This window comes from Macaca mulatta, chromosome 4 (assembly GCF_049350105.2).
Source record: "Macaca mulatta isolate MMU2019108-1 chromosome 4, T2T-MMU8v2.0, whole genome shotgun sequence".
NCBI lineage: Eukaryota > Metazoa > Chordata > Mammalia > Primates > Cercopithecidae > Macaca > Macaca mulatta.
The window spans coordinates 68256503-68279601 of NC_133409.1; the positions used below are offsets into that span (position 1 = coordinate 68256503).

The 23099-nt window shown below is 42.6% G+C and overlaps 1 protein-coding gene across 4 annotated transcripts in view; it reads left to right on the top strand.

Annotated features, from left to right (window-relative positions):
- The first annotated feature begins 3338 nt into the window (after nt 1–3338).
- The window catches only part of PCMT1 (protein-L-isoaspartate (D-aspartate) O-methyltransferase), a 60131-nt gene continuing 40370 nt past the window's right edge, over nt 3339–23099 (top strand). For all 4 annotated transcript variants that reach the window (XM_015137137.3, XM_001083841.5, XM_015137139.3 and 1 more), the window contains exon 1: nt 3339–3568. In XM_015137137.3, coding sequence (XP_014992623.1) covers nt 3340–3568 — 229 coding nt within the window. In that variant the 5' untranslated portion in view covers nt 3339. The remainder of the gene's footprint in view (nt 3569–23099) is intronic.

A 23099-nucleotide genomic window follows, 5' to 3' on the forward strand; every position in this document is an offset into this window, starting at 1 on the left:
TCTGAGCAAAGGCAAGAGCGCTTTGGTCTTTGAGCAGTAGGACTTGCTCCTAATCTACAATATCAGTATTTTCTTGTGTTCAATAATTGTGCAGTGTAAAATTTAAGAGCAAAAATAGAACAAAATCAATACAGTAGAAACCACCTTGAAACCACACCTAAGCAGTTGCAGGTCACTGCGCATAGAAAACAATTCAAAAATCCTTAAATACTCATGGAAGTACCTCGAATACAGTGCCAACCTACTATCCTAAACCTCTCCCTCTTGTCCCCCAAACAAATACTTTGCTTGAAAGTTAATACACACTGTCAGAGCCTGGAGTTAGAATTCGAAAGACTCCAGTTTTAGTTTTGATGCCAATTGCCTAGCTTTGGTCAATTTAATTATGTGCATGATTAAGAATGAGGTTTGTGATATCTATTGTCAATAGCCCAGGAATCAGTTTTCTAGGTTCCTTCTGTGCTTTTGGTTACACCTATAATATTCTTCCCTTCCTCTTTACTCCTCAGAATCCTGCCTATCCTTCAAGGATCTGTTCTTTCCTTAACCATTTCCTGATGCCCCCAGCCAATGTTGATCTAAATCAACATCGCTTTTTTTCTTTTTGAAGACAGGGTCTCACTCTGTGGCCCAGGTTGAAGTGCAGTGGCACAATCTCAGCTCACTGCAACCTCCGCCTCCCAGATTAAAGTGATTCTCTCACCTCAGCTTCCAGGGTAGCTGGGACTACAGGTGCGTGTCACCATGCCTGGCTTTTTTTTTTTTGGTAGAGACGGGATTTTACCCTATTGGCCAGGCTGGTCTCGAACTCCTGACCTCAGGTGATCCGCCTGCCTTGTCCTCCCAAAGTGCTGGGATTACAGGCGTGAGCTTGCATTTGATATCTAGGCCACTATTACATATATTTTGGATATATTCTATCGTTAGTTTTCTTAAGATGCATATTCCTCCCTAATTAGAATGTAAATCCGGCCGGGCGCGGTGGCTCAAGCCTGTAATCCCAGCACTTTGGGAGGCTGAGACGGGCGGATCATGAGGTCAGGAGATGGAGACCATCCTGGCTAACACGGTGAAACTCCGTCTCTACTAAAAAAATACAAAAAACTAGCCGGGCGAGGTGGCGGGCGCCTGTAGTCCCAGCTACTCGGGAGGCTGAGGCAGGAGAATGGCGTGAACCCGGGAGGCGGAGCTTGCAGTGAGCTGAGATCCAGCCACTGCACTCTAGCCTGGGCGACAGAGTGAGACTCCGTCTCAAAAAAAAAAAAAAAAAGAATAAAAAAAGAATGTAAATCCTACTGAATACAAGAGGTATGACTTATCTGAAAAATGAACCTCTTTAATACTACAGGTGTTCATAACTGTATGTTGGTTGTTTCTTTAAAAAGGGCCATTATGCTATTGTTGTTTTTATGTGATATTGGTAGTCCTACTTCACAGGGACAGTTTAGGGAAGCACTGCATGTAAATGCAATCCATCTGGCTCAGCTTTAGAGTTATCAGGTTCCTATCAAGGATTTGACTTTTTTCTTTTCACCAAATGGAAGATCATCAAGAAACTGTAGAAAAGATGAAATGGAAAATATTAAGTGGGTTACAGTCCCAAATCAACAATTTATTCATGTTTAATATTGAAGTAAAGAACACTGTTTTGGCTGGGCACGGTGGCTCATGCCTGTAATTCCAGCACTTTGGGAGATCGAGGCAGGCAGATCACGAGGTCAGGAGTTCAAGACCAGCCTGGCCAACATGGTGAAACTCTACTACTAAAAATACAAAAAAATTAGCTGGGCATGGTGGTCGTGCCTGTAATTCCAGCTACTCGGGAGGCTGCGGCAGAATTCCTTGAACGCGGACCTGGGAGGCGGAGGTTGCAGCGAGCCAAGATCGTGCCACTGCATTCCAGCCTGGGCTACTGAGCGAGACTCCGTCTCAAAAAACAAAAACAAAAACAAAAAACCCAGTTTTGTCAGTAGTTTCATTTATGGTCACAGAATCCCAGAAAATAGGTAGTGATGATTTTGGATGGGAAACAGGCCAGTGTCACATTTTACAAAATCGGGTAAGAACTAGAATTTGAAAATTGTGCTGACATAGTAGCACAGATGTCTTAGCCTTGTTTCCTTCCAACAGATTACTGGAGGCCGGGCGCAATGGCTTACGCCTGTAATCCCAGCACTTGGGGAGGCGGACGAGGGCAGATCCCGAGGTCAGGAGATCGAGACCATCCTGGCTAACACGGTGAAACCCCGTCTCTACTAAAAATACAAAAAATTAGCCGGGCGTGGTGGCGGGCGCCTGTAGTCTCAGCTACTCAGGAGGCTGAACCCGGGAGGCGGAGCTTGCAGTGAGCCGAGATCGCGCCACTGCACTCCAGCCTGGGCGACAGAGCGAGACTCTGTCTCAAAAAAAAAAAAAAAAAAAGAAAGAAAAAAAAAAGATTACTGGACTAAGTGTTGGCTGGATTCTGTCAGTCTCAGGTCAAATTACGAGTCAGCGATTTGGACGCGACAAGCAATGTTCTCAGTGAGCTTCTCACTCATGGTCTTGCAGAGCTGATAGCAATAAAGCTATGGTGGAATTTGTGAGGCTTAATTAGGTGGAAATGCACACTTTTGTCGGGAGAATAACACGTTCACCAGAGGACACAGTGGTATTTTTTAACCAATCGCAATTCTTTACGTTCGTATTATTCTAAGGGAGCAAAGCTTTGCCAACCCCCACCCCCATGTCCTGGTATTCTTCCACTCCCTGACAGCTTTAGAACCAGGGTTCCAAAGTCTTTGCTTAGCCTAACGGTGACATGTTTGTCACAAAGCCAGATGCCGGTGTACTCGGGTTAGAGAGGGCCTTTGTCGTTGGGTTTTATTCTTATTGTGTTATTCGGGCTCCACAGACCCAAATACCAGTCAACTGGGTTGGGCGAGGTAGGAACGGATGAAGCCCACCGTCTAACAATCTGGCCATCTATAGGAGGAGATCCGCCGCTCGAAACAGCTGACCCAGCAGCGACTGCGGAACCACAAGGAGCGTCTGCAAAGATCGACCCCGCCATCCCGCCGTCCCGCTCGGTGACCGGAGACGCAGCCGGGAACGCGACTGATCAGGCTACCGAGCCCGGCCGCAGGGCGAAGTCGGTGCGGTTCGAGGCCTCAGAAAGGGACACGCAGCAGCGGCGGTGGCGCTGACTCAGCCTGGCCTCCCTGCAGTCCCCCTGACAGCCGCAGCAGCCACAGCAGCCACACGCGCGGGCAGCTGGGCCACACGCTTCCCCCGCCCTCGGCCCCACCCGGCCGCACCCTAGGCCGCGCGGCGTCACAGAGCGCATGCGTGCCGCGGGGGATGCCGGGAGCGCGCAGTGGCGGCAGCAGCGGCGACGGCAGTAACAGCGGCAGCTACAGCGGGGACGCGAGCGGGGCGGTGACGGTGTGGGAGGTGGTCTCACTCTTGGGAAAACTGCTGGGCACCGTCGCCGCGCTGAAGGTGGTTCTGTACCTGCTCCGAGTGTGCTTAGCGATGGCCTGGAAATCCGGCGGCGCCAGCCACTCGGAGCTAATCCACAATCTCCGCAGTAAGTGCCACCTCCGCCCGTTGTAGGGCAGCTAGGGCAGGCTGGGCCTGGACCGGGTCCCCCTGGGCCGTCTGGAACGTTCTGTCTGCCCCCGCGCGCCTGTTGGAGGGCTTCGGCGCAGAGTTGCCCCAGTAGTCCCGAACGGCGTGCGCTTGCAATCGCCTCCCTCGGTACCTGTCACTCGTCGACGACGTGGACTGGAAGGGGAGAGAAAGAGCCAGGGGCCGCTGGTGGTGGGGGCAGGGGCAGTCGTCTCCCTGCAGGCCCTGGGGGAGGGAGTGCAGTACAGGTGGTGTTGCTGTCACTCAGGTCCGCGTCCGGGTCCGGCTTGTGAGGGGCGTGCCTTCGGGGTGGGAGCGTGTGGGCTAGGCCTTGTAGAGAGAGTGGGCTGGCGCTCAGGAGACCCCACGCTCGTCCCCTGCATTTTTCTCACCTTCCTCCTCCATAATCAACCTCACTGCGAGCTTTCCCTCTTATGCAGCCTCCCCCGCCCTCGGTTTTTTCCCCTGGAGGGAGATGCCACCGTCTGATACAGGCGAGGGGAGGAAGATGAGAGTATTGCCATTGCAGATGCTGGGAGAAATTTCTCGGGCGGCTGTCCAGTGGAAAGCTCCGTAGGGGGCGGAGAAAGAACAGAGGATGCTGTTCCTGAGAGACTTGTGTTTCAGGAGCCTTTACAGGTCCTGGATCAACAAAGGGTTGCGTGTCTAATGTTCCAACTTTTTTCAGGGCTACCATAGGCTTTAAAAACCTTGTATGGAGTTTCTTTATATCACTCTCTTACTGTATTCCTTCTTCTGATGATAATTTTAGGGTAGGATGATTGCTGTGTCACTTTCTTTTTTTAAATCGAAATATAGCGTCCCCGTTTTGTTGGGAGACTACAAGGGCCACAGTCTATAATAATCTCACTGGTCAGAATTTATAACACTCTTTGCTACTAACTTTGCAGTAATCATATCTTGCCACATGGTATTTTTAATTGTCCTGTGTTACTTAGCTTTTCATGTGTTTGTCTTATCTCCCAACTCGATTTGTAATTTCCTTAAGGGCTGGCACCATTAAAATTTTTTTTTGGCCGGGCTCGTTGGCATGCCTGTAATCCAGCGCTTTGGGAGGCCAAGGCGGGTGGATTACCTGAGTTCAGGAGTTCGAGACCAGCCAGGCCGACATGATGAAACCCTGTCTCTACTAAAAATACAAAAATTAGCCGGAGGTGGTGGTGCCTGCCGGTAATCCCAGCTGCTTGAGAGGCTGAGGCAGGAGAATCGCTGGAACCTGGGAGGCAGAGGTTGCAGTGTGAGCCAAGATCTTACCACTGCACTCCAGCCTGGGCAACAAGGGCAGAAACTCCATCTCAAAAAAAGAAAATTTTTTTTAAACTTCTCTAAGAATTTAATAGTCATCCCTTTTTTTCATAAATGCCCATTAAGTGTCCATTATATGCCTAAATCTGTGCTAGACAGACCAAGGTGGCTGAAAGAAATTAGGAGTGCTGTTTGGCACATGGTTGGTACTTTTTTTTCTTTTTTGAGACGGAGTCTCGGTCTGTAGCCCAGACTGGAGTGCAATGGCACAGTCTTTAGTCACGCAACCTCCGCCTCCTAGGTTCAAACAATTGTCCTGTCTCAGCCTCCCGAGTAGCTGGGACTACAGGCGCCTGCCAGCACGCCTGGCTAATTTTTGTATTTTTAGTAGAGAAGGGGTTTCACTATGTTGGCCAGGCTGGTGTCGAACTCCTGACCTCGTGTTCCGCCCACCTTGGCCTCCCAAAGTGCTGGGATTATAGGCGTGAGCCACCGTGCGTGGCCAGTATTTAATATATTAGTCATTTTCAATATTTTTTGGTGGGGGGACAATACTTAATGTGGAAACTGACTCTTTAGTGTTTGGTAACAGAGAATGTTTGTTTATTTTTTTTGACAGGGTTTCACTGTCACCCAGGTTGGAGTGCAGTGGCGTGAGCTTGGCTCACTGCAACCCCTGCTTTTCGTGCTCAAGCGATTTTCCCACCGCAGCCTCCTGAGTACAGGGGTGCCACCATGCCAGGCCAATTTTTGTAGGTTTTTTTCTTTTTCTGATAGTTTATGAGATGGGGTCTTGCTATGTTGCCCAGGCTGGTCTTTAACTCCTGGACTCAAACGATTTGTTGGACTCAGACTCCCAAAATTTTGGGATTACAGGGGTGAGCCACCACATCTGGCCATGGTGAATGTTTAGATGTTAACTTTTTTTTTTTGAGACGGAGTTTTGCTCTTGTTGCCCAAGTGGAGTGGAGTGCAATGGTGCAATCTTGGCTCACTGCAACCTCTGCCTCCTGGGTTCAAGCAATTATTTTGCCTCAGCCTCCTGAGTAGCTGGGATTACAGGTGCGTGCCACCACCCGGCTAATTTTTTGTATTTTTAGTAGAAACAGGGTTTCACCGTGTTAGCCAGGCTGGTCTCAAACTCTTGACCTAAGGTGATCTGCCTGCTTCGGCCTGTCAAAGTGTTTGAATTACAGGCGTGAGCCACTGCGCCCAGCCTAGATGTCAATGTTTTGTCAAGCATTGTCAGGTTCATTTTATGGAATGATGCTTGATTGGAAATGGACATTTATGTGGTACAACAGTAGTATGAAGTATGATTTGGGTTCTCGTGGATGGCACATAAGCTTAATATGTTGTAAATATTTTTATGAAATCCCTTAACATGATCTCAGTGCCTCCTATTGCAGTATATGTACCTGGAACATTTTGTACACAAATTGTGATTAAGTAATTTTCCAACAGTAGATTATCATAGTAGGCACTTGGCTGTGGCAGAAATTTGTAATCAATCAGGCTCTTAAAGTCTCTCCTTTTTGGGCCAAATTTGTGGTAAGCCAAGACTAGATAGATCTTTTCCCAGTGGTTTTATAATCACTTTAATGTATTACATTACTGTTCTTAGCTGAAATTTCTAAGAATGTTTTTCTGTCAGAAAATTTAATAAGGAATATTTAGCATACATAGATGTTGATTTTGCAAATAGTTTAATACTAGATTTATGATTGTTAAGAGGAATTTAGAGTAGTATAGTTGTTTAGCTTCTTTTGTAACACTTGTGCAACTTTAGTTTCAACTTCTTGCTGAGGTAATTCTAGCTAATAGATTTCTTTTTGTTAGCTTATTACAAAAGTAATATTTGCTCATGTGAAAATTGCAATTGATATAAAATTTGAAAATACTGCCTTCCTTCCTCATTATTCTACTGTGTATATTCTGTCTAAGTTAAAGGTTTTTAATTGAAATCTTAGAAAAATATAAAAATGTGATTATGTTGATGTTGAAATGAAAAGGGGCCTGCTTACTAGAAGAGGAAGGAAATTACAGTTTTAATTTTTTTTTTTTTTTTTTTTTTGAGACAGTTTCGCTCTTGTTGCCCAGGCTGGAGTGCAATGGTGCGATCTCGGCTCACCACAACCTCCACCTCCCGGGTTCAAGCTGTTGTCCTGCCTCAGCCTCCCAAGTAGCTGGGATTACAGGCATGTGCCACCATGCCCAGCTAATTTTGCATTTTTAGTAGAGATGAGGTTTCTCCATGTTGGTCAGGCTGGTCTTGAACTCCCAACCTTAGATGATTTGCCTGCCTCAGCCTCCCAAAGTGCTGGGATTAAAGGTGTGAGCCACCGTGCCTGGCCAATGGTTTTTTTTGTTGTTGTTGTTTTGTTTATTTTTAAGAAGTGAAGCTTAATATAATTTGTTAAGAATATTTTGTTTTCCTTTTGTATTAGAATCCATCATAACAGCAATATGGTTGTATGATTTCATAGTTGATGCATCATTTATAGAATATTTCAGATTGTAATGGTAGATTTCTTATGTCATGGCTTATATCATAACTGCTCTTAAGTAACTTAGAACAGTGACTAAAACTTGAGCATGTTTCAAAATCTCCTGGATCACCTGGAGAGCTTGTCAAAACACAGATTGTTGGAGCTTGAGAATTTGTATTTCTAACAGATTTGTAAATGGTGCCAGTGCTGGTCCAGGGACTACATTTTCAGAACCAGTAACATGTAGAATTGAAAATTATAAGGTTGAATTCTGCCAGCATTTCAGCTAAATCAGTGTTATGCTTTAGAATAATGTTTTAGAAAAAGCCGATAGCAGTCTTGCCCTATAGAGTGCTTGGTGATGTTCTCTATATTGTCCAGTGTGGTAGCTGCTAACTCCGTGTGGCATTTAACATTTGAAATGCGGACAACTGAAGAACTGAAATTCGATTCTTTTTTAAAATTAACTTAATGAAATAATCACATGTATCTAGTAGTTACCATATTGGACAGCACAGGTCTCTAGAAATGAAAAATACAATTATTTTATGATTATGGACTGGTAATGTGCTCATGAAACAAATTAGCTTAATTTAAAACAACTATGAGCCTGCTTAATCCAGGGAATGTGACTATTTAAATAATGTTTATATTAAAGTTAACTTCCTACTTGTATTGAGATAATTTCAAGCCATGGTAAAATTTAGGAAGATACCCAGAGTAGTTGAGGTGATGTTCTGGAGCAGAGGTATTTAAACCAGAGGGTTTGTGGGAAGTTAACTTAATGGATAGGCTTTAAATGCTATACAGTAGTCCCTCCCTTATCCCATGGTTTTGCTTTCTGAAGTTTCAGTTACCCCAAGTCAATTGAGGTCTGAAAATATTAAATGGAAAATTCCTGAAATAAGCAATTCATGAGTTTTAAATTGTGTGCCATTCTGAGTAGCATGAGGAACTCTCTGGATGTCCCACTTCATCCTGCCCGTGACATGAATCATCCCTTTGTTCAGCATATCCATGCTGTCTACACTACCTGCCCGTTTGTCACTTAGTAGCCTATTTGGTTAGCAGTGACTGTCACAGTATCACAGGGCTTGTGTCCAAAAAAATCCTTATTTTACTTAATAATGGACCCAAAGTGCAAGAATAATGGTGCTGGCATGTAATTATACTTGTTCTATTTTATTATTCATTATTTTTGTTAATTTCTTAATTGTGCCTAATTTATAAACTAAACTTTATTATAGGTATGTTATATATAGGAAGCAAACAACATACAGATGGTCCCTGACTTAACAGTGGTTTGACTTACAAGTTTTTTACTTTACTGGATGTAAACCTGTCATAAGGGACATAAACCTGTTATAAGTTAAGGAGGGCTGAGTGCGGTGGCTCACACCTGTAATCTCAGAACTTTGGGAGTCTGAGGCAGGAGGATCGCTTCAATCCAGGAGTTCGAGACCAGCCTAGGCAACATAGTGAGAATAACATTTGTCATTTTCTCTACAAAAAATAAACAAAAGTAGCTGGGCGTTGTGGTGCATGCCTATAGTCTCAGCTACATGGGAGGCTGAGATGGGAGGATCACTTGAGCCCGAGAGGTTGAGGGTACAGTAAGCCACGATCATGTCACTGCACTCAAGCCTGGGTGGTGGAGCAATACCTTGTCTCCAAAAATAATAATAATTACAAAAAAATGTTGAGCATCTGTATGGGCTATATGGGCTTTGGTACTGTATATGGTTTCAGGTATCTATTAAGGGTCTTGGACTGTATTCCCTGGGGATAAAGGGAAACTACTGTACTGACCACTGAAAGCAATTAAGTTCTTTTATCTATTTTTATTTGTAAAAATAATTCAGTCCATTCCCCTAATACGTCAATTATTTCTACTTATGTTTCTTTTGCATTCTTGACTTTGTCACTTTATATATATAATGTTTATAGAATTTGTCATTCAGTCAGCTGATATTTGAGTGCTTTCTATATGACAGGCACTGAGGATACAGCAGTGAACAAAACAAACATCCACTCCCTCTTGTAGCTTCTAGTGGGAGCAGCCAAGTATAGTATGTCACATGATAAGTGATAAAGTAGGGAGGGAGGACAGAGTGTGTAGGGCAGTAGGTTTATAGTTGTAGAGAAGGCCTCAGTAAGGTATCATTTGACCAAAGACTTGCTGGAGGAGTAGACACAGATCATGCAGGTAGACTTGGGATAAGCATTCCAGGCAGAAGAAATAGCGAATTCCAGATTTGGATTTAGGGTGTGGGAGAAAGATTGGAGGCAAGGATCCAGCACCAGGGTTTTAGGTCTTGGCAACTGGAATGATTTGCCATATTCTAAATTGGAAATGGTGAGTGAGTGAGCAGCCACGTTTATTCTGTGAGGAGGGGACTGTGAGAGATCAGGAGATTATTTTGAGGAATGCTTTTCTTATAAGACATTTAAGTCAAGATCTTTAGTAGGCATTTGAATATGCAAGAATTATGATGATTTGTAGTTTTTATATCCTAAAAGCATTTACTTTTGTAAATAAGGAAATTATTTTCTAATTCTATCTACAGCACCAGTTCTTAGCCACTAGTAGGTGTTGCTACTAGAAAAGAGCACTTATTGTTTCCTTTTTTTTTTTTGAGACAGAGCCTCTCTCTGTCGCCCAAACCTCCAGCTGCAGTGGCGTGATCTTGGCTCACTGCAACCTTTGTTTCCCGGGTTCAAGCGATCCCCCCACCTCAGCCTCCTGAGTAACTGGGACTACAAGTGCACACCACCATGCCTGGCTATTTTTTTTTTTTTTTTTTTTTTTGGTAGAGATGGGGTTTCACCACGTTGCCTAGGCTGCTCTAGAACCCCAGGGCTCAAATGATCCACCCGCCTCCGTCTCCAATAATGCTGGGATTACAAGCATGAGCCACTGCGACCACCCAGCATTTAGTCTTAATATTCCATTACTTTTGTATGTACATGGGAAAAATAAAACCAGCTAGTAAAATCCTAAGAAATTGGGGCCTTGGAGTCCAGAATATACCTTCTCATTTTGACTTATTTTAAGCCAGTCTTATGGATAGGTACTAGTAAGTAAACTTAAAATCCTGTGTGTATGTTTAAATTTAAATTATATAAAAATAAATAAAATTGGCTGGGTGTGGTGGCTCATGCCTATAATCCTAGCACTTTGGGAGGCTAAGGTGGGTGGATCACCTGAGGTCAGGAGTATGAGATCAGCCTGGCCAACAACGCGAAACCCCATCTCTACTAAAAATACAAAAATTAGCTGGGCATGGTGGCAGGAGTCTATAATCCCAGCTACTCGGAGGCTGAGGCAGGAGAATCGCTTGAACCCAGGGGACGGAGGTTGCAGTGACCCGAGATCACTCCATTGCACTCCAGCCTGGGTGAAAGAGTGAAACTGTCTCAAATAATTAAATAAATAAATAAAATTAAAAATTTTTATCTTTAGTCATACTAGCCACATTTCAAGAGCTCAGTAGCCACATGGAGTTAGTGACCACCCTGTTGGACAGTGCAGATAGAGAACAGATCTGCCATCACTGAAGGTGCTTTTGGATTGCAGTAGATCTTGATGCTTGGCTGTATTACATTCTAGTTAATAAGATCTTAGGCTGTAGGAGGGGAAAGATTCAATTGTGCTGTTACAAAAATATTTTTATTAATACTATATTTAGCTTTGGTTAAATGCTTTCAGGGTGGCAGTGTAAAACTAAAGATTATCGGATAAGGGCGATGAAGATAACAAGAGGATCAGCATCTTACATGGTGCTTTGAAGGGATTGAGGTGGTTTGGTTTAGCAAAGGCTTTATGGAGCAGTAGTGTTTAAATGTGAAGAAATGTCATGTAGTAGAGGGTCAAGCCAGGACAAATGGGAGGCAGATTTTGGCTCATTATAAGTAAGTATTCAGAAGGCTATCCTAACAATCAAAGAGTTGGCTTTGAAAAAGTGTTTTCTGTCACCGAATATGTTGAAGCAAAGAATGGTTGACCATTTCACTGTAAGGGATCTTGTAGAAGGGATTTTGTCATCAGATTTGAATGTACGCTAGATCTCTAAGAACCCTTCCAAATCCAAGATTCTGTGATTTCACCCCCCCCCCAGTGGTCCTTTGTACCTATATTTTATGATTTTAAAAAATGTTTTATATTATTTTTTGAGACAGAGTCTCACTCTGTTGCCAAGCTGGTGTGCAGTGGCGTGATCTCGGCTCACTGCAACCTCCGCCTCTCTGGTTCAAGTGATGCCTTAGCCTCCCAAGTAGCTGGGACTACAGGCATGTGCCACCATACCCAGCTAATTTCTGTACTTTTTGTAGAGATGGGGTTTCACCATGTTGGCCAGGATGGCCTCGAACTCCTGACCTCAAGTGATCTGCCCGACTTGGCCTCCCAAAGTGCTAGGATTACAGGAATGAGCCACTGCGCCCGACCAATATTTTTTTTTTTTTGAGATGGAGTCTCGCTGTGTTGCCCAGGCTGGAGTGCAGTGGCCGGATCTCAGCTCACTGCAAGCTCCGCCTCCCGGGTTCCTGCCTTTCTCCTGCCTCAGCCTCCCGAGTAGCTGGGACTATAGGCGCCGCCACCTCGCCCGGCTAGTTTTTTGTATTTTTTAGTAGAGACGGGGTTTCACCGTGTTAGCCAGGATGGTCTCGATCTCCTGACCTCGTGATCCGCCCGTCTCGGCCTCCCAAAATGCTGGGATTACAGGCTTGAGCCACCGCGCCCAGCCGACCAATTTTTTTTTTTCTGTCTTTTTTTTTTTTTTTTTTTCCTGAGACAGAGTCTTGCTGTGTTGCCCAGGCTGGAGTGCAATGGTACAATCTCAGCTTACTGCAACCTCCGCCTCCCCGGTTCAAGCAATTCTCCTACCTCAGCCTCCTGAGTAGCTAGGATCACAGGCATGTGCCCCACCACACCTGGCTAATTTTTGTATCTTTAGTAGACAGGGGGTTTCACCATGTTGGCCAGGCTGGTCTCAAACTCCTGACTTTGTGATCTGCCCGCCTCGGCCTCACAAAAGTGCTGGGATTACAGGCCACTGCGCCTGGCCCAATTTTTTTTTTTTTTAAATAGGGTATGGATTGCATGAAATTACTTGTGGAGTGTATGTGTTTTAGTAGCCAGCTACAGAAGTTTAACTTCTAATGTTACCTGCATTTTAAGTTTTGTATAACATTGTAGTTTGTTAGTGATGTAAAGGCATCATCTAAATACTATGTAAATTAAAAGTTATTAAGGTATAGTGAGAGAACCATTTTTTTCCCCCATTGGTTGGCAGAGAAAAGTACATATTTTAAGTAATCTCTGGTACTTAGAGAATATGCTTTACCATAACTTGCCATCACATAAAATTCTTCCTTAATTATATTGTGAATTTTTTTTTTCGTTTTTGAGACAGAGCTTTGCTCTTGTTGCCCAGGCTAGAGTGCAGTGGCGCCATCTTGGCTTACCACAACCTTCGCCTCCCGGGTTCAAGTGATTCTCCTACCTCAGCCTCCCGAATAGCTGGGATTACAGGCACGCGCCACCATGCCCAGCTAGTTTTTGTATTTTTAGTGGAGACGGGGTTTCACCAAGTTGGCCAGGATGGTCTCAATCTCTTGACCTCGTGATCTGCCTGCCTCGGCCTCCCAAAATGCTGGGATTACAGGCGTGAGCCACCATGCCCGGCCATATTGTGAATTTAAAACTAATTCCTTTCAGACTTTTTCAGTACAGAAAGTACTTTGGGAGTGTCTCAGCTTCTACTTAGCATCTGTCATGCCTAATGATTCTGAATGGGAAGGAAAAGGTGAAAGTTTTATTAATTTCTTACTGTTTTTCCAGACATGTTGATAGCAGAGAAGAAATGTAGGGTAGGTGATTAACAGCTATCCAAGTCTTATAAACTAATGTAGTAAGGTAATTATTTCTTTTATTGAGACGTAACCTTGTAACAAGCTTAGAAAGTTTCTATATGACTTGAAATCCATCTGCAGCTTATTTTCTTTCTTTCTTTCTTTCCTTTTTTTTTTTTTTTTTTTTGAGATGGAGTTTTGTTCTTGTTGCCCAGGCTGGACTGCAATAGCGGGATCGCAATTCACTGCAACCTCTGCCTCCCTTGTTCAAGCGATTCTCCTGTTTCAACCTCCCGAGTAGCAGAGATTACGGGCACCCGCCACCAAATCTGGCTAATTTTTATATTTTTAGTAGAGACGGGGTTTAACCATGTTGACCAGGCTGGTCTCAAACTCCTGACCTCAGGTAATCTACCCGCCTCGGCCTCCCAAAGTGTTGGGATTATAGGCGTGAGCCACCGCGCCAGGCCTATTTTCTTACCTGTATTTTCAGTTCTTCATACCAACACAGGCCCTCTTTATTTTTTCATTTCTGCCAGAGTTTTCAGCATTTTTCTGTTCCCCCAGATCGTATATCTTAGAATAATCACTGATTCTTTCAGACTGTCATCAAATTAACTCAGCAGTTCCTACAAATGACTTTCAAAACCCTCCGTTTCACCATATTTTCATTGATACCATCCCAGCCCAAGTTCATAGTTGAAACTTAAGAGTAACGTACCTGGTGTCTGATTGGTTGTCATACTTTTCAGTTTCCCTCCCTTCAGATCCAATCCATTCTACACATTATACTGATTTTCCTAGTGTACCGATTTCTGTTTTGTCACTTTGCTGCTTAGGTTTCTTAATGCTTACCGTATCAGGTGTAAACACCTTTTGCTTAGCTTTCCAGGCCTTTTTAGAGTCTGACATAGCTTACTCCCATGCTCCAACTCCAGTCCTGTTCTTCAGGCTGGTTTTATTTACCTCTTCATATGCTTTGTGCATGAGGGTACATTGTTCAGTTGCTATAACAAAGACCAAACAATACCTTAAACAAAATAAAAGTTTCTCTCTCCCATATCAATCCAAACAGTTCAAGGCTAATATGGTGGTTCTGTGGCGCTGAGGACCTAGACTCCTCTCTTGTTGCTCTGTTCTTTCCCTCATCTGTAAGGTTAAAGATAGTTTACCTTCACCATTTCCCTCTTCCAGCCAATGAGGAGGTAAGCAGGAGAAAAAGGAAAACACCCATTCCTTTTAAGAGCATGATCTGGGCTGGGCACAGTGGCTCACGCCTGTAATCCCAGCACTTTCGGAGGCCGAGGTGGGCGGATCATGAGGTCAGGAGATCAAGACCATCCTGGCCAACATGGTGAAACCCTGTCTCTACTAAAAATACAAAAAATATCTGGGCATGGTGGTGCATGCCTGTAGTCCCAGCTGCTCAGGAGGCTGAGGCAGGACAATTGCTTGAACCAGGGAGTCGGAGGTTGCAGTGAGCCGAGATCGTGCCATTGCACTCCAGCCTGGCAACAGAGCAAGACTCCGGTCTCAAAAAACAAACAAACAAACAAAAAACAAAAAGAGCATGATCTGGAAGTTGTATCCCTAATTTTTACATATGTTCCATTGACAACAACTTAATTGTAAAGGTTCACATAATCACAGGGAGACTAATTGGGAATGCACCCAAAATAATTCTATTGCTATATACTGGATTATAGAGGATGCAGGTAAAAAGAAAATTGTGTGTGTGTGTGTGTGTGTGTGTGTGTGTGTATACACATATATAAAACTATGATATAACTATGTGAAGGAAGGGGATAGGTTTGTATTGTGTAAATACTCATCCATCTTGGCGGAAGGTCAGCAGATGATGTCTAAAGTAGATAAAACGCAAAATATATGTATACACACACACACACACACACACATACATAAAATAAAATTCTATCACTATGAAAGTAAAGGAGTCCTTGCTGTATCTTGCTAATTGTAAGGGTGGGGTGTGTGTGTGTGTGTGTGTGTGTGTGTGTGTGTGTATACATATATATACACACATACATACTATCTATGATAGGTTAGGATAATTGAGAATATTAATTTTTAATCAAGTAATATATGTACATATTTAAAAGATACGGAATAAAATGAGCTTATAATGAAAAACAACATTCTTCCCCATTCCCCAACTCATTGCTTAGAGTGCACCACTTTTAACTGTTTTTGGTTCTTGTGATTGCCTTCATATCTTTAAATCATATGCTTAAATTGATGTTTCGTGTTTTATCTACTTTAGATGTCATCTGCTGACCTCCTGCCAAGATGGATGAGTATTTACACAATACAAACCTGTCCCCTTCCTTCATAGTTATAGTTTTTGGTTCCTCTTTTGTGGTTACCTTTGTAACTTTGAGTAATAGACTTTAACCTCTATTTCTTGTTCCATAATTTATAAACTGACACTACCTCTTAACCCATCTACTTGGTGAGAAAGGGTATTAGGGAGTTCCCGCTCTCATTTCCTAATTGATAGACAGTTCTTTTACATTTTCAGAGTTGATAACATTTACATTTTGTTTTGAGCAGTAAATAAATCTTATGCACTTAATTGTTGATTTCAAAAGTTGAAAGTCAGTAGCCATCATTAATATTTATGACTATATCCATACTTTGCTGAACTATGTAGTGTATTGAGTTTATTCCCTGCCCTTTGTTCCCTGTATTACAGGCTTTTCTACTATTGAAGACTTTCTACTATAAAAAGACTTTATACTATTGAAGGCCTTTCTACTATTGAAGAATGTTTTTCCTTTTTTTTTTTTTTTACCGCTCCATTAGTTGCTTGAAATCTGGCCACATTTTAGTTTTCCTCATATGTAAATCATAACTCTTGTATAGTGTTTTTGTGTTTTTCCTGGAATTTGATTTATCCTCTGTGCCCGTTTTCACCCATGCTTCAATTTGGGAAAAGAAACATTTTTCTTAACATGACCCTAATTTTTTCAAGGTTTTTATTATTTGGCTGATAGCTTGGATTCTATTGCATTATCCTTTTTGAATCCTGTTTTCACTTGAATCATTGCATATTTGGACCAACATTAGCCATTATTATAATCATTTAATTAGGGTCTTTAGACCCTATGATGGCAAGCAGATTGGGTATGGGTGGCTCTCAAGTTGTTCTCTATTTCAAAAAAGCCTAATGGTAATTGCACGTTTACCCCTAACTAGCCTGTGCATGCAAACTAAAACATCAAATTACTTTTCTGTTTGTTAGAAATATTTTAGGGCACTGGCAGTTGTATATATCATAGATTACCAGTGATAGAAAAATGATTTAATAACTTAGTAAATATATAATAGTTTGGTTTAAGCATCTTTTAAAACATGGGATCCTGGGCAAAAATAAATAATAAGAAAGTTGTGAAAATTTTTGGAAACCACCCAGTAATGCCTAAAAAAGTTTTATTCTGAGCCTTGATGGGTTCAGCTTTTTAATAAATGACTGATGGCATGCTATTAATAACAATTCCGAGTTTTGGTAAATTCCATATGCCTTCATATCTATAGAGCCAAAGAAGCTCACATAAATTTGATAGAAGTATCTTATCGAGCTTCAAGGAAATGATTTCTTTAATTTACTTTGATTTTTAGAATGTACCTCAAGTACAATCTTTAAGATATCACACTTAAGTGTCCATCTAGAGAGGAATGAATACAGTGAATATGATGATGGTTTCAAAAATTGATGAATATTTGGCAGTGTTGAGTGAAGCTGCCTAATCTGAAAAAAATAAGGCTTGAGGTAGTCATGATTTATCTTTATGTAAAAAATAGTTGACCAGATAGAAATTCAATATATTCTTTGTGGCTTCAGAGAATAACACTAAGAGTTTCATGTGAGTGAATTATAAAAAGGGAGATTCATCTTAATACAGAGAAATTGTCTAATAATCGGAATGGTCTGAATGAACTAGTAAGCACCACAATAATGGAACTCTTTTAGAAGAGAATATGGTACCAATTTATGAAGTTAGACTTGATGGCTCCTAAAACCTCTTGTGACCTTGAGAGTCTATGAATCACCCTCTGGAATTTGAATTAATTTCAGGGAAATGAACCACTCAATTATTTTGGGAAATGAAATAGTAGAACTCACTAGGCTATTTGAATATGTTAGTAGCAGTATAGTGAAGTGATCGTAGAAATCTAACATCTTAATTTGAATAACCCTACCTCTTATTTGCTCTGTTATCTTGGACTACATAACTAGTCTTTCTAACCTCAATGTTATGATCTGTCAAATGAAATAATAATAGTGCCTACTTTATAGGCTTGAGACAACCTAAGGTTCTGTTTATTAGAACTGTATCTTTCACATAGTAAACATTCAGCAAATATCACTGCTATTATTACTCTGCTTTTAAAACTTAAAAAAAAAAAAAATGCTTTCAGGCTAGGGACAGGGGCTCATGCCTGTAATCTAAGCTGAGATGGGAGGATCACTTGAGGCCAGGAATTTGAGACCAGCCTGGGCAACACTGCAAGACTCACTCTCTAAAAAAAAAACTTTTAAAAATTAGCCAAGTGTGCCAAGTGTGGTGGCATGCACATGTAGGCCTAGGTGTTGGGGTGGCTAAGGCAGGAAGAGCACTGGAACTCAGGAGGCTGAGGTTATAGTAAGCTATGATGGTGCCACTGCACTCCAGCCTAGGCAACAAAGCCAGAGCATGACTCTAAAAATAAAAAAATGGGGCTGGGTGCCGTGGCTCACGCCTGTAATCCCAGCACTTTGGGAGGCCGAGGTGGGTGGATCAGAGTTTCACTCTTGTTGCCCAGGCTGGAGTGCAGTGGCGTGATCTTGGCTCACTGAAATCTCCACCTCCCAGGTTCAAGCGATTCTCCTGCCTCAGCCTCCTGAGTAGCTGGGATTACAGGCGCCCACCGCCATGCCTGGCTAATATTGTATTTTTAGTAGAGACAGAGTTTCACCATGTTGGTCAGGCTGGTCTCAAACTCCTGACCTCAGGTGATCCATCTGCCTCATCCTCCCAAAGTGCTCGTATTAAGTGAGCCATCATGCTCAGCAAAAAAAAAAAAAAAAAAATTTAAGGTCAATTAACAACACTATTAAAGGTATAAATACAGACTTTCCAAGTAACAATGAATATTTTTTAAAATCAGCAAAAAAGGCACATCAAATAGAGAAAACAACGTAAATAGTGATAAACTGGAAAAGACAAACTCATATGGTCTTTCCATTTTAAAATATAAATTTTGGATAAATTACCCAAATAGAAAACGTTATTTCTACACAAAGAAGCGTAGGCAAGCTACCCAAAAAGGTCATTAGACTAAAACATTGAAAGCATTTTTAAAATTTTTATTTATTTATTTTTTATTTTTTGAGAGAGTCTCGCTCTGTTGCCTAGGTTGGAGTACTGTGGCACCATCTTGGCTCACTGCAAGCTCTGCCTCCCGGGTTCAAAAAAATTTTTTTTACTATCTGGTTTATCAGTATGAAATGATATCCTTTGATTCCTTCTACTACCTGTACAACAATCAGTGATCTAATTCGACTTTCCCTTTTTTCCTCCTCCCATTGTTTTTAGTTGTATTCTTTCTACTTTGTCAGAGCATACAACATTTAAGTGCTATTATTTCACCCATGTTCCTATCCTTATTTTTGCCTTTGCTATACAATTGCATATGTGTCCTTTGCCAACATATCCCTGGTTATCTCTCGGTTAGATGAAACACATCCTCTAGAAGATTCCTCAGAAAGGGCTTGTGTGTGCAGCATTCTCTGAGTTCCTGCATATTCATAATGGTTTTTTTCCTTCCTATAGCCTTGATATTTGAAGGACAGCTTGGCTGGGTATAAAATCCTTGGCTTACACTTAAAAAAATCAGCTTTATTGAGGCATAAATTATATAAAAATTCACCAGTTATAAGAATACAATTTGAAAAATGTGACAAACAGAATGTGTAACCACCAATTTCATTATGATGTAGAACATGGGTCAGCAAACTACAGGCCACAGACCAAATTTGGCCTGCTGCCTGGTTTTATAAATTTTTATTGGAACACAGCCACACTTTCATTTATATAGTGTTTCTGGCTGTTCTTGCACCACAGTGGCAGTGTTTAGTAGTTGCAACAGAGATGATATGGCTTGCAAATCCTAAAATATTTACTATTTGGATCTTTACAGTTGTTTGCTGATCTCAGGAATAGAATGCTTCTTTCACCCAAAAAGTTTTCTCGTGTCTCTTTGCAATTAATCTCTTCCCTTCTCCTATCTCCTAGCAACTACAGATGGGCCTTCTACCACTATGGTTTTGGCTTTTCTTGAATGTGTTAAAAATTGAATCATATGTAGTCTCCTCACCTGGTTTCTTTCACTTAGATGAGTGCTTTTGAGATTCATTCAAGCCAAGTGTGGTGGCTCACGCCTGTAATCCTAGCACTTTGGGAGGCTGAGGCAGGTGGATCATGAGGTCAGGAGTTCAAGACTAGCCCGGCCAACACAGTGAAACCCCGTCTCTACTAAAAATACCAAACTTAGCTGGGCGTGGTGGCAGGCACTTGTAATCCCAGCTACGTGGGAGGCTGGGGCAGGAGAATCACTTGAACCCAGGAGGCAGGTTGCCATGAGCCAAGATCACGCCACTGCACTCCAGCCTGGGTGACAGAGCTAGACTCCGTCTCAAAAAAAAAAAGAAAAAAAGAAAAAAAAGGGATTCTTTCATGTTGGGTAGATCAGTAATTCGCTCCTTTTTTTTTTTTTTTTTTTTTGGTAGAGACAGGTTCCCACTATGTTGCTCAGGCTGGTCTTCAACTCTTGGGCTCAAGTGATCCTCCTACCTTGGCCTCCCACAGTGCTGGGATTATAAGCATGAGTCACCGCACCTAGCCGTTCACTTCTTTTTATGGTTGACTTGCACTTTCTTTCCTTGAATTTCTTGAAAATGCTGCTTTATTCTTACTTTGCTTTGAATCTTGCTCTTAATTTTTATTTTTATTTATTGAGACAGGGTCTCACTCTTGTCACCCAGGCTGGAGTGCAGGGCATGATCAGGGCATACTGCATCCTTGACCTCCCAGGCTCAAGCAATCCTCCCACCTCAGTCCCCTGAGTAGCTGGGTCTACGGGTATGCGTCACTACATCCGGCTAATTTTTTAAGTTTTTTTTGTAGAGGTGGGGTCTCTTCATGTTGCCCAGGGTAGTCTCGAGCTCCTGGACTCAAGTGATCCACCCACCTTGGCCTTCTAAATTGCTGGGATTACAGACCTGAGACACTGCATCCGGCTTGTTTGTTGCTCTTAAGAAACCTGTGGTGACCTAATTTTTTGTTTGTTTGTTTGTTTTGAGATGAAGTCTCGCTCTGTCACCCAGACTGGAGTGCAGTGATGCAGTCTTGGCTCACTGTGACCTCCGCCTCCCAGGTTCAAGCGATTCTCCTGTCTCAGCCTTCTGAGTAGCTGGGATTACAGGTGCACACCACCACACCCGGCTAATGTTTGTATTTTTAGTAGAGACAGGGTTTTGCCATGTTGGCCAGGCTGGTCTTGAACTCCTGACGTCAGGTAATCCACCCACCTTGGCCTCCCAAAGTGCTGGGATTACAGGCATGAGCCACCACACCCGACCTGTTTGTCTGTGTTTTGAGACAGGGTCTTACTCTGTTGCCCAGGCTGGAGTACAGTGACATGATCACAGCTCACTGTAGCCTCAACTTACTGAGCTCAAGTGATCATGCCACCTCAACCTCCAGGTAGCTGGAACCACAGGCACATGGCACCACACTGGCTAGTTTTCGAATTTTTTTAAAGAAATGGGGTCTCCCTATGTTGCCCAGGCTGGTCTTGAGCTCCTAGGCTTAAGCAATCCTTTGGCCTTGACCTCCCAAAGTGCTCAGATTACAGGCATGAGCCACCGTGCCTGGCCTCTAATTTTTAAAATTCTTATTATAATAGGTAATTCGATCTATTTGTCTTGATTTTTTTTTTTTTTTTTTTGAGATGGAGTCTCACCCTGTCACTCAGGCTAGAGTGCAGTGGCATGATCTTGACTCACTACAACCTCCGCCTCCCAGGCTCGAACGATCCTCCCACCTCAGCCTCTGAGTAGCTGGGATCACAGAGATGTACCACCATGCTCAGATAATTTTTTTTTTCTTTTTTAATTTTTTTAAAGACAGAGCATTGCTCTGTTGCTTATGCTTGAGTGCAGTGGTGCGATTTCGGCTCACTGCAGCCTTTTCCTCCTGGGTTCAAGCAATTCTTGTGCTTCGGCCTCCTTAGGAACTGGGATTACAGGCATGTGCCACCATGCCCAGCTAATTTTTGTATTTTTAGTAGAGATGGGGTTTCACCACGTTGGCCATGCTGGTCTTGAACTCCTGACCTCAAGTGATCCGCCCGCCTCAGCCTCCCAAAGTGCTAGGATTACAGACGTTAGCCACTGTGCCGGCCCAGCTAATTATTTTTGCCTTGATGTTCTGAGAATTTTTTTCCTTTGCTTTAAAATCTAATAGTTTCATTAGAATGTATTTTGAAGTTAGTTTTTCCTGGTAATATGTTTACTTCCTGGCACATTTTCTTAGAATATAGTTTTAAATACAGGTTTTGTTTAATCAGCAGAAATGTATTTATTTGCATTTAGTTTTCTTTTTATATTAGTTTTGAATGGCGTTGGTTTGAATTTTTTTTTTCTTTTTCCTACTTTTAGGCATTTTGTGGACAGAGTTCATGTGTACCCCCTCCTGTTAGTATAGCGCCCTGCACCTTCTTTAATGGATGATGATATTGGTAGTGGGGAGGAAAACGGGAGTTAGCACATATTTGTGCATGATTCTTTTTTTTTTTTTTTTTTTGACACAGAGTCTTACTCTCTCGCTCAGGCTGGAATTCAGTGGCACGATCTTGGCTCACTGCAACCTCTGCCTCCGGGTTCAAGCAATTCTCCTGTCTCAGCCTCCTGAGTAGCTGGGATTACAGGTGTGCGCCACCACACCTGGCTAATTTTTGTATTTTTATTAGAGATGGGGTTTCACCATGTTGGACAGGCTGGTCTCAAACTCCTAACCTTAAGTGATTTGCCCGCCTGGGCCTCCCAAAGTGCTGGAATTACAGTTGTGAGCTACCGTGCCCAGCCTTGAGACAGGGTCATGCTTTCTCACCCAGGTTGGAGTGCAGTGGTATGATCATACCTCACTATAACCTCAAACTCCTGGGTTCAATTAATTCTCCCACCTCAGCCTCCTGAGTATTTATGACAACACACTTGTGCCATGATGCCCAGCTGATTAAATTTTTTTTTTTTTTTTGTAGAGACGAGGCTTTACTATGTTGCCTTGCCTCATCTCAAGCCCCTGGGCTCAAGCTATCCTCCCTCACTGGCCTCCCCAAGCTTTGAGATTACAGGCGTGGGCCGCTGCATCCGGCCTTAAACTCAAATAACTAATTGTTGGGGAAGGCAAATATATTTTATTGATCTTGCTTTCCTTCTTGAGAAATTCACTTCTCCTGGCTCTACAACAGTATGGTCGTATCTTCATCCTGCCTCTGTGACTGCTCCTCATCTTTGATGACTCTGTTTCCTTTGCGTATCTTTTAGATGTTGGCTTTGTTTGTCTTCTCTATTTATTCTCTGGCCACTTTGAATTCACTTTGGTTGTTTCAGTTGCCATCCATAATAAATAGAAATCTTAATATCTATTCTAGATCTCTTTCCTGAGCTCCAGATCCATGTGTCCAGCTGACTACAGAGTATTTCCAGTTGTATGATCTGAAGCCGCTAACTGAATAGATAACTTACCTTTTTACCCCTTAACTTTGATCCTTCTACAGGATTTCTTAAATCGGTAAATGGCATCAGCATCTCAACGA